Source organism: Oncorhynchus kisutch, linkage group LG13 (assembly GCF_002021735.2).
Source record: "Oncorhynchus kisutch isolate 150728-3 linkage group LG13, Okis_V2, whole genome shotgun sequence".
NCBI classification, from domain to species: Eukaryota; Metazoa; Chordata; class Actinopteri; order Salmoniformes; family Salmonidae; genus Oncorhynchus; species Oncorhynchus kisutch.
The window spans coordinates 25,848,155-25,859,889 of NC_034186.2; the positions used below are offsets into that span (position 1 = coordinate 25,848,155).

Consider the following 11,735-nt stretch of genomic DNA (forward strand, 5'->3'; position numbering starts at 1 on the left):
CCTCCCAATGCAGTCTGTACTGTATTCTAGGAATTTGTGTTAATCTCTCATCTTAAAATACTACAGTTATAACTGAAGCATTGGTTGATCAAAACAGAATTATTGACTCGTATCTGTGAGTGTCAGATTCATGTTACATTATCTATCTACACTTGCCTTACAGACATAGGGAACAACCACATGAAAACATAAACCAGAAGTCTGTTTTCTTATCAAAACATTTATTTCTTACTTTGTCAGGGATAAAAGTGCTGGGAGGGGGACGTCGGTTTTGCAATGGTGGCATTATGATTACTGCAAAAGTACAGGGTGGGGGTGTTCAATTGTTATTCTGGCCTAGATAAGGTGCGCGTTCAGCAGGACGCAACTTTTTAGAACGTTCAGATAGAAATAGCCTATGTAGAAGAAACATAGGCTACATATGTAGAATAAGGAATCATAGGCTACACATGTAGAATAAGGAATCATATCAGCTCTATTAATGGAATTTCTATCTGCAACGTTCAAGAACATTTGTCAACTGAACGTGGCCAAGGTGTTGCTATGAGAGCTCCAGTGCTTCCCCAGACTCTAGTTGCTCCTTAGCCCTTTGTCCCCCTCCCTCAGTCTCTCCTCCCTCGGCCTCCCCCCGGATGGCCGGCGTCTCCTCCAGGCCATCCTGGTCTGAGCTGGCGTTCTGCGACTCAGGCCGCTCTTCATCCTCTTCATCTTCCACGTCCATCTCATACACACGGACGTGCCGCAGGTTGGAGCTCAGCTGAGGGAGAAAAGACAGAGGGACATCAGACAGAGATTCTGAACCATTTCTCAACCAGTTAGACCAAACTGTGTTGGTGTTCAATACATGGTCATTGAAGTGCATAGCTGCTTAGTGAAGCAAGATAAAACCCTAGTAAGGGAATCCCCTTTCCATTGTCTTACCACACATGCCACTTTCCGGATCCCATTCACAGCCACAAACTGGGCCTTCATGTTCTCCAAGTCTCTCCACTGGTTCTCTAGCACCAGCCCCTTGACAGGGATGGCGCCGCTCTGCTGGTCTAACCTGAGAATACAGATACCACAGGTGACCCATGGTGACTACTACAGTGGAGATAATTAATGTAGACACATAGCAAATACCTACAGTAAATCTCTAGCTTAGAACAGGTGAATTACAGGTTAGGGTTATAGTTGATGTTTACTTGCACTGGAGGTGCAAGTCTTGAGTTGCAGCTTGTAATCAGGTAGATCATAATTGAGGGTTTAAGGTGAGTTGTAGGTTATAGTTACAAATAGATCACTATTTGGGTTTAGGAATATAGGACTAGGTTTGCATGTTGGGGAGACAGGTGTTTCAATCACACACACCTAAGACTGGGGTCCCAGTTGAACTCCTCCTCACAGCTGAGGGCAGAGCCAAGAGGGAGCTGGGCAAGGACACGCCCCCTGTTCTCCTCTTCTGATGCTCGCAGCACCACTGTCAATGTCTCGTCATCATAGAAACGAGCATCCTGGCAACTGTACACACAGTCAGAACTGAAACAGACATGCAACAAAAAAATGGTTCTATAACAATTATCACTAATAGAAACGCACAGGGAATCCATTGCAGATCCTCATAAGTTCAAAGTAATATGCAATGCATGAGCCCATCATTTGCCTGTATAGTAGAGGTTGAGGTAATTGAGTGGATTCTAGGAAAGAGAGGAAGACAAGAGGCACTCACCTGGCCCCCGCAGCATCATCATCAATACTGTGACTGAGAACATTACTCAGATCTATCGCCATGAGACCATTGGGAACAGGCCTGTGACAGACATAAACAAATAAACAATCAAACAAACAAAAAAAGCACATGCTCAGTCATAAACATTGGGCTATTTGGGGATCAACGACAAAGCAAATCTGGATTGAACCAGATTAAAATAGGGCGCAGTGTTGTATTGTACCTGAATGGGTCAGTAAACTTCCGCAGTAGATAAAGCTTGCAGGGTGAAATCTCTGGCATGCAGAACACTCCATAGTGCATATTGGTCTTCTTATCATTGTACCTGGTCATCAATAAAAAATGTGTATCAATGTTAACACAATAACAACCTTGGGAATATACATTATCTACATTATCATTATGAACAGAGTGTTTTTTTTTATTTATTACTTACAATGATGGAAGTTCAAAAAGCCTTGGAGTGTTTTCTGAGCTGCAAAGACAAACAATAAAATGAAACAAATAAACATAACTATTTTATTAAAAAATGTGTGGTATTGTGAAGAGTAGATGAATATGTCCTTACCTCTCTGGCACAGTGTAGAGGGGCAGACAAACAGCCTGTTTCACAGACTTTCCAATGACCTCCTACAGAGAACAAATCAGTATCACCACAACTAGTGTCACGACTCGACTCAAATTCATATGCCTTCGTTTGGATTCATGTAATCTCTCAACTCTGCTGTCTAGTCATGGAAAAATGATTCAATTAGAAAGATAAGCGTTTCATGAACCTGCAACATGCAAACAGTGTTCCTTGGGTATGTGGCGATCCCAGGAGGCGCGGAGGGGAGAACGGATCATAATAATGGCCGGAACAGAGCAAATAGAACGGCATCAAAACACCTGGAAACTATGAGTTTAATGTACAGTTGTTGAAGTCATTAAAACTCGTTTTTCAACCACTCCACAAATTTCTTGTTAACAAACTATAGTTTTGGCAAGTCAGTTCGGACATCTACTTTGTGCATGACACAAGTAAATTTTCCAACAATTGTTTACAGACAGATTATTTCACGTATGATTCACTGTATCACAATTCCAGTGGGTCAGAAGTTTACATACACAAGTTGACTGAGCCTTTAAACAGCTTGGAAAATTCCAGAGAATTATGTCATAGTTTTAGAAGCTTCTGATAGGCTAATTGACATCATTTGAGTCAATTGGAGGTGTGCCTGTGGATGTATTTCAAGGCCTACCTTCAAACTCAGTGCCTCTTTGCTTGACATCATGGGAAAATCAAAAGAAATCAGCCGTGACCTCCACAAGTCTGCTTCATCCTTGGGAGCAATTTCCAAACACCTGAAGGTACCATGTTTATCTGTACAAACAATAGTATACAAGTATAAACACCATGGGACCACGCAGCCGTCATACCGCTCAGGAAGGAGACGCGTTCTGTCTCCTAGAGATGAATATACTTCGTTGCGAAAAGTGCAAATCAATCCCAGAACAGCAGCAAAGGACCTTGTGAAGATGCTGGAGGAAACATGTACAAAAGTATCTATATCCGCAGTAAAACAAGTCCTATAATGACATGACCTGAAAGGATGCTCAGGAAGGAAGATGCCACTGCTCCAAAACCGCCATAAAAAAGCTAGACTACGGTTTGCAACTGCACATGGGGACAAAGATCGTACTATTTGGAGAAATGTCCTCTGGTCTGATTAAACAAAAATAGAACTGTTTGACCATAATGACCATCATTATGTTTGGAGGAAAAAGGGGGAGTCTTGCAAGCCGAAGAACACCATCCCAACTGTGAAGCACGGAGTGTCAGCATCATGTTGTGGGGGTGCTTTGCTGCAGGAGGGACTGGTGCACTTCACAAAATAGATGGCATCATGAGGTAGGAAAATGATGTGGATATATTGAAGCAACATCAGTCAGGAAGTTAAAGCTTGGCCGCAAATGGGTCTTCCAAATGGACAATGACCCCAAGCATACTTCCAAAGTTGTGGCAAAATGGCTTAAGGACAACAAAGTAAAGGAATTGGAGTGGCCATCACAAAGACCTGACCTCAATCCTATAGAACATTTGTGGGCAGAACTGAAAAAGTGTGTGCTAGCAAGGAGGCCTACAAACCTGACTCAGTTACACCAGCCCTGTCATGAGAAATGGGCCAAAATGTACCCAACTTATTGTGAGAAGGTTGTGGAACGCTACCTGAAACGTTTGACCCAAGTTAACAATTTAAAGGCAATGCTACCAAATACTAATTGAGTGTATGTAAACTTCCGACCAAATGGGAATGTGATGAAAGAAATTAAAGCTGAAATAAATCACTACTATTATGACATTTCACATTATTAAAATAAAGTGGTGATCCTAACTGACTTAAGACAGGGAATTTTTACTAGGATTAAATGTCAGGAATTGTGAAAAACTGAGTTTAAATGTATTTGGCTAAGGTGTATGTAAACCTCCGACTTAAACTGGTACCATTGCACTTATTCTGCTTCAGTCATTACCACGAGCAGGTCCTCCCCAATTAAGGTGCCACCAACCTCCTGTGGTGGCGATGTATAGCTTGTTACTGCAGTGAAATCCTATTATCACCGGAAAACAAAAGAAAAGTTGGGAAGGAGGATAGAGAAGTGATGGACAAGGTAACTAAAAGTGTGGGAGAGAGGGATAGAATACAATATGAAAACTCTGTTGCGGAGAGTGAGTCAGATTTATATCTGCCTGGAAATCCTGGCAGAAGGCTTATGACTGCATGACTCAGCAGATTCTGAGCCAAATTTCACACGGGCAGTGTGGGCCAAATTACTTTCTTATTTTTATAAAACCTTTGGCAATGTACTTCTTATGCCAGGGACCAAATTAAGTAGTAAGGCAAATGAAATTGGGTTTCACTGTGTATGTGTTTTAGACTTACAGCAGGTTTCTGTAGACACAACTCAATCACCCCCTCCATCATCCTCTTCACAAAGTGTAGGGACTTCTGAGAGTAGGAAGGGAAGAGCAGCGGGCTCTCTGGATAAACCAATCAATTAGGTACAATGTCAGTTCAGTAAGGCAGTCAGTCACAACAATAGAGAAATACAATGGCAAACCAATCTTCCGCCATCTAATTACAACATGATGGATAACCACACACGTTATTTAAAAATATATATATATTTGACCTTTATTTAACTAGGCACTTCCTGCATAGTTGTCTCTTCTGAGATAAAGGTTATAGTTCACCTTTCAAGTGTGTGCTCTCCTGCAGAAACTTCAGCCATTGGTTCCCCTTGGTGTTGGGCGGAGACACTAGATCCTCATCCTCATCCTTCAGGTACTGCAACAACAAAAAAGGACAAAAAGTGTGTCATTGTACACTGATCACACACACACATACTAAAATATACACACAGACTTCGCTTGTCCCTCACCTGACCGACCCGCTCCACATTAAAGTACTTCCCTTTCCGGTCAAACAGCTCTTCGTTCTGTCCGAGCAGAGGAGAGGGCATGTAATTGGCTAGTTTGTGAAAAGCTGTGGAAATTAAGTGCTATTCTATTTATCCAACATATATATCTTACCTCACTGAAGTGCTCAGACAGGAAGTCCGCCACAAAGGCAATGTCCTTCTGGGTCATCTGAGGTCAATGGGATAGATTGGCATTATACCAATGGATGAGAAAATAATACACATGGAAGCATTTATGACACTACTTTGATCAACACTTCCTGTCTCACATTCACAACCTGAATCTCACCTTATTGAGTTCTGGAGGGACGTGTTCCTCTGACATTCTTAGCATAGCTGCAGGAAAGAAAATAAGTATTAAAACACTTGCATTTCATAATCAATGATATTTTAAATATACTCAAATATTCCATCAGTCGCTAAAAGGTGGTATATATCTCAAGCTCCCAAAAAAGGTGAGGTCTTACCTACATACAGCCACCGGAAAAAGGCTTTGAAGTTCTTCATGCTCTTGTCAATCACTCTGAGTAAGAGACAGACAGTGAGGAATGAGATGAGGGGGAGAGGTTTAACAAACACCAGGGTTAAAGTCAACTCCATTTCAAATGAGTGATAATGTGTTATTAAAAGAACAAAATACTAATCTAATAGCATATCAATAAGCATGAAAACTCACTGTAGAAGTTCGTTGGCTTTCAAAGTGAATGAACCCACAGCTGTAATGGCATCTATAACAAAACAGAAATATTCACATAACTTTAATTTGATAAAATCCCGCGAGCAGCTTAGAAAACTCATTTTGAACAAATGTTCCAGTCATGCAAATTACTAATGCGTGTCAGCCCTGATCTCATCACAGACAAATTAATTGCACAATTACATTCACTTTAATCTGGTATTTATCACTCAAGATATCACAGTCATGGTTTATGCAGGATCTAAGCACTGTACCTTCTATAGCTGCTGAGTCCAGGCCTAGAGGCTGGAACTTCTGTTTCCATAGAGACATCCCTTTCACCTCACTGAGGTGGTACAACAGAGCCTCTGAACCACTGGAGAGAGGAGAGGAAAAGAAGGAATGAGGATTGGTACTAAAGATTGTGATACCAATCATGATGCAATTTCTTGACATTTGCATTGTATGATCCCGAAAAAGGGCATTATGGGTCACGATAAGTGAAGAGATAATTATTCATGTCAGTTGAGTTGCTACCTCTGCAGGTGGCTGATCACCAGCTTCTGAATGCTGGAGTAAGAGGTTTCTATAGACTGGCCCAGCTTCTTCAGCCCCTATGAAACACAAACAAATTACATCAATCTTATAAAGCTACAAAATGACCACACACAATCAATCTTTGAACAACTTTATTATTCAGCTCACCTTGACGGTCAGCTGATTCATTAGGAGAGCCTGTAGTTCAGGGCTGGTCAAAAATAGAGAATTCGGTTAAATAAATAAAAACTTTTAACATCTCTAAATCATTATTTTCCATGTCAGATGAGGTTTATGATGTCCTGTAGTGCCACCTACAGGACACTTTGAAGTACTACATCTCAAATTAAAGGCCTGTTGAACATGTTTTTGCATTAATGCTCACAACTACATGCACTATTACTTATTAGAAAGCATGTTGTGGAGGACGTGGTAGCGTACAAGGGTCATTGGATCATAGTAACGGTTCTCACCTCGACTGTCCCCATAGTAGAAGCTCCAGAAACTCATCCTGGACTTGTGTGCTGGTGTTCTTCTCCTAAAAATAGGAATTGGTTCAGATCATGTCTTTTAGGTGTGATGTCATTATTGGAAAACGGGCTGGAGGCAGACTGAACGGGGCCCGGTTTCCTGATAGGCTTACGAGTGTTTTACATGATGCATCTTTCCTACAACGGCCGAAGATGTCTTTCGGGAAACGCATTACCACGCAGAGAGATCCTCCGCTAAGAGCGTCGTTGAGGCATGTGTCGATACTGATATGATCTAAAGAAAGGCAGCGCTGCTCTGGGATCAGCGTTCCCCCTTTCAAATATTTCCTTAACATTAAAATGATTCCACAATACTGACGACGGTTCAGAAAATTTGGAGGATATATTGAAGCAACATCTCAAGCCATCAGTTAAAGTTAAAGCTTGATCACAAATGGGTCTTCCAAATGGACAATGACCCCAAGCATACTTCCAAAGTTGTGGCAAAATGGCTTAAGGACAACAAAGTCAAGGTATTAGAGTGGCCATCACAAAGCCCTGACCTCAATCCTATAGAAAATGTGTGGGCAGAACTGAACAAGTGTGTGCGAGCAAGGAGGCCTACAAATCTGACTCAGTTACACCAGCTCTGTCAGAATGGGCCAAAATTCACCCAACTTATTGGGGGAGGCTTGTGGAAGGCTACCCAAAACGTTTGACCGAAGTTAAACAATTTAAAGGCAATGCTACCAAATACTAATTGAATGTATGTAAACTTCTGACCCACTGGGAATGTGATGAAAGAAATAAAAGCTGAAATATATCACTCTACACTATTATTCTGACATTTCACATTCTTAAAATAAAGTGGTGATCATAACTGACCTAAGACAGGGAGTTTTTACTAGAATTAAATGTCAGAAATTGTGAAAAACTGAGTTAAAATGTATTTGGCTAAGGTGTATGTAAACATCCGACTTCAACTGTATATAGGGCTATAGCCTATGCTATACGTCTTTTAATTCAGTCATCTCGGTTTTCATTTGAAACATCTTTATATGCTTCGCTTGCTTATAACAACTGCAAAAATATTGGCAACTTTGTATTTGTGTTCACATTCATTCTAAAGTTACTGCCGATAAACATAACCGACAGCTAAACATCTTGATTTTGTATTTAATGGAGATCTTCTCTGTATAAAGTTACGCAGAAAAAGCTAAAAAAATATATTTAAAAAATCTAATGACGCACTTAGCTGTTCCCACAAGTGGTCTGAGGCAGCCGTTAATTTACAAGCCTTTTCAAGTGCAACTTTAGTAACGATGGTATTGGGGAACGGCTCGGAGATTCTAACGATGCTCCTACAAAGATTCTAACAATGAACTAAGCCTTAAGATGCTTTTGGGAAACCGGGCCCTAAGCAGTGACCACTGACCTGAACGAACTTAGTGAGCCGAAGGTCCATCTGCATGAGGATATCCTCCCAAGCCTCACACATACAGGTGAGAGAGAGACGCAGGTACTGAAGGAACGAGACAGAATAAGTTGGAGAGAGAAAGACCAATGGCCAGACTGGTCTGATGAATGCCCTCAAATATCACCATGGAAATATGAACTATGGGGAGACTTCTAGTCATATTAGTTACATAAAGGAGGCCACTGACCTGCAGTAGAGTGGAGATGTGGGTGAACTTGCGTGCCATCCTGGTGACCTCAGGGAGACAGTCGGACAGCAGCCCTGTGTCGAGCTGGATGAGACAACAATACACAGTGAAAGACCTCAAATAAACAAAGAATATAGAAGATGACGGTCAAGATGGGTAAGAAACATGCTTCATTTCACTTAAATGTGAGCATAACGGATTACCTGGATGTAGCAGATCTCTGGGTCATTGTCAGCTGACCTGATCTCTGTGATGATAGACAGGGACTTCAGGTCACTGGACAGACACAGGCTGCTACACGTCCCAGGAACCTGACGAAAAGAATCTGCTGGTTACATCATAGTCACTGCAGAGATTGGGTGACTGAACCCATGCATTAGTGTGTGAGTGCAATCTTACCCCCGGTAAAGTGGCAATCTTATACATCCCATAGGCATACAGCTCCACAAAGCCGGAACCTCCACCAAGAACCAGGATGTTTAGTCTGCAGACAATTGACGATGTGGAAGTATTTGTATGTGTACATGAGATTGTGCGTTAACAAAATGTTCAGTAATAAAGCATGTGAAACCTTCAGCACACACCTCACTTCTCCTAACAGGTTCAGGATCTCGTCTGACTTCTCCTCACTACGAGACAGAGTTGGTTATGAAAAAACATGTATTCTAATGCAGACAGATTGTCTGAAATATCATTTAAATGAATAATTGTTGCTGAAGATATATAAACATACCTGAATATCTTTGAAGTAGTACTGTAGCTAAGAATAAACAAAACATTCCTTTAGAGGGTGGTTGGGGAGGCAGATGACGCAAAACCAGCAAAATGCTATACTGTTTAACACAAGAACCAAGAGTTTTCCTAAATGTATTTTACTTGAATAAATGTCTGATGTGTTGTCAGTGACCTTATACAGAAATGTTTACCTCTTGGGAAGAGTTGGCAACTTGGGAAGAAAAAGGTTTGACTCATCTTCAGAGGTGTAGAATGAGTTGAGGACGCTGAAAGACAGGCGGTTTATATTTGACTATGCAGTTCACACACACATTCAAATAGAAGTCTAGTGTAGCCACACATCCCCTCTACAGACCTGCTCTCCTCTAGCACCTCCATCCAGTGCATGCAGGACACAGGGTTCTCCAATGGAAACAAGTGAAGGATCTCTGCCTTCTCTGCATCACACAGCACCACCAGTTTAGTGTCCCCAAGGCTAAAGGCCAGGACTGAACACAGCACAGAGGACATACATTAGATAGGCAGTGAAACAAATGCAGAGGCTGACACACTGTGTTGTAGTAAATATGTTGTGTTCAGTGTACGAAGGTTTATTGTTGTAACAGTGGTAAAGTAACGTAACTATGCAATACTTCCAATGTGATTAGTAATTTAAGATAATCAGGTCCATCTCTTGCCATCTCTTACTTTTGCCATCAGGTCTCCAAGCAAGCGCAGTGATCTCCTTTCCCGTATTCTCATTGGGCGGCAAGCTCCAAACACGCTGGAAATTGGCAAGGCGATGCAGTAGCAGCTACAACACAAACATCAATTGGCACAGAGATTAATGAAATTACTCCCAATATAAGCAAATGTGATCTGGCATTAATCTGGGTATGAAACATATGGGGGTGTGTTTCTTTCCCTACCTCGCCAGCAGTGTTAGCGAGGGCAATAAGATCCCTCTTTGGAGACCATGCCATACACAGAACAGGGTTGGGGAGCTGCTTCTCCCCCACTTGACGAAATGCAGGCATTTTTGTGGGCTGAAAATAGAACACATAAGCATTAACAAGGGAATAAGTGGCAGTCTATACTTGTCAGTGAAGTAGCTAAATTGACAGTGGCTGAGTGAGTTTGGGAATAATCTAAATAATCTATAATAGCCCAGACCAGGCAGGCAGTGACACCTATCCAATAACCGTACCCAGACTAATTGCAAATATTATGATAACTCATCCATTTCATCTGTGCTAATTGTGCATATGCGGAAGTCTTTGGTGAGAAAGATTACCTGTGGTGTATTCATTATTCGTGTTTCCGTAACAAAACGTTTCGTATGTTGAAAACGTTTAACGTTTACTATAGGAACCAAAACGATAACAAACAGAGCAAACGGAACGAAACGGCGATGGGACCTAGCTGCAGCTGTCCAATAAACTCTCGTTTTCGTTGTAAATGTTTTTCGTTTGGAGTAAACTGTTTCCGTTGCAACTAATGAATACACCACAGGTAATCTCGTTGACCAAACACTTTCGCATATGCGCAATTAGCACAAATGAAATGGGTTAGTTATCATAATGAATACACCCCTGTCCGATGCAAAATAAAAATACAAAACACATTTCAGTTAGCTAGCTAGCTAGCTTGCATGCTATACTATCTAACGTTAGTGCAAACGTGGTATCTTACTGTACTGGGATGTCTGAGGACCAACTATGTTACTGTTACTTTGAAACTAGAAATAAACAATACGCGTATGTTTACTTTGCAGGATGCTGTTAGTGTAATCTAACTAGCTAACTCCATATTCGCCACCGCCAGCGCCACTGAATAAAGTCTTACGCAATCATGTTCAAGTCTGAATAGCCAATGAAATTGACGCAACGGGGACCCTGAAAGGACAAACTGAACTACTGTGCTGTTGCAGTGCAAAGATCGCTTCTCCCTATCTGGCTCACTGATCAGGCTACTACATAGAGATAGATAGAGGACAATCTCTAAAAAGGTTCACCTGATATGGATGAAAATACCCTAAAATGTAAGCTGGCAGTCTGCAATTTAACATCATAGTCATCGCATAATTTCAAAACCAAACGTTCTGAGACAAAACAACAAAAAATGTGTCACCGTTCCAATACTTTGGAGCTTACTGTATCTCACAAATGTCTGGCCATTTTGTGGATGGGGATCGTGGCCTCTTGGGTGATTGGGACACCAACCCACCTAGAGTTTAGTACAGGGGTGGCAAATAATTTTGGCTTGAGTGTCACATCGGGATAAAAAAATTGAGTGGAGGGCCGCACAGACCAATTTGTTCGTAAAAAGCTATTTGCGGGCCAGAGAAAGGGCAGTTATTTAAAACGTGTAGGTCAATTATAACTTCAACATACTTTATATCTAGTTTAAGACATTGTAAAGTGGCCATTAGTGTTTTTTAACTCAAAATATAAAATAGTTTTACTCAACCTGCGGGGGTCCGATTTAATGGGCTCACATATTTG

At 41.4% G+C, this 11,735-nt stretch overlaps 1 protein-coding gene across 7 annotated transcripts; it reads right to left on the reverse strand.

Annotated features, from left to right (window-relative positions):
* Positions 1-200: 200 nt before the first annotated feature.
* anapc4 (anaphase promoting complex subunit 4) lies at positions 201-11,094 on the reverse strand. 7 transcript variants are annotated; one of them, XM_020476084.2, is made up of 29 exons: positions 10,924-11,094; positions 10,161-10,277; positions 9,940-10,045; positions 9,608-9,740; positions 9,444-9,518; positions 9,251-9,277; positions 9,102-9,146; positions 8,917-9,001; positions 8,721-8,828; positions 8,518-8,601; positions 8,289-8,375; positions 6,857-6,921; positions 6,552-6,594; positions 6,384-6,460; positions 6,122-6,222; positions 5,847-5,898; positions 5,638-5,693; positions 5,460-5,506; positions 5,283-5,339; positions 5,132-5,188; positions 4,944-5,037; positions 4,633-4,730; positions 2,277-2,338; positions 2,145-2,183; positions 1,932-2,033; positions 1,709-1,789; positions 1,351-1,518; positions 922-1,045; positions 201-757 (listed from the first exon to the last, which is right to left on the reverse strand). In XM_020476084.2, exons 2-29 carry the CDS (start codon positions 10,266-10,268, stop codon positions 542-544), a joined length of 2,397 nt encoding a protein of 798 aa, XP_020331673.1. In that variant the 5' UTR covers positions 10,269-10,277; positions 10,924-11,094; the 3' UTR covers positions 201-541. The 7 variants fall into 7 exon arrangements, with proteins under 7 accessions (XP_020331673.1, XP_031641711.1, XP_020331674.1 ...); XM_031785851.1 differs by having other exon boundaries at positions 10,526-11,086; XM_020476085.2 differs by having other exon boundaries at positions 10,999-11,078.
* Between the last annotated feature and the right edge of the window lie 641 nt (positions 11,095-11,735).

What these genes read in the sequence shown, in the direction of transcription:
- anapc4 (XM_031785851.1), bottom strand. An exon ending in TCCCTCCAGAACTCAATAAG is followed by an intron (nt 5,340 to 5,459) that starts GTGAGATTCAGG and finishes CATTGACCTCAG; the next exon opens with ATGACCCAGAAGGACATTGC. An exon ending in TGTCTGAGCACTTCAGTGAG is followed by an intron (nt 5,189 to 5,282) that starts GTAAGATATATA and finishes CTGCTCGGACAG; the next exon opens with AACGAAGAGCTGTTTGACCG.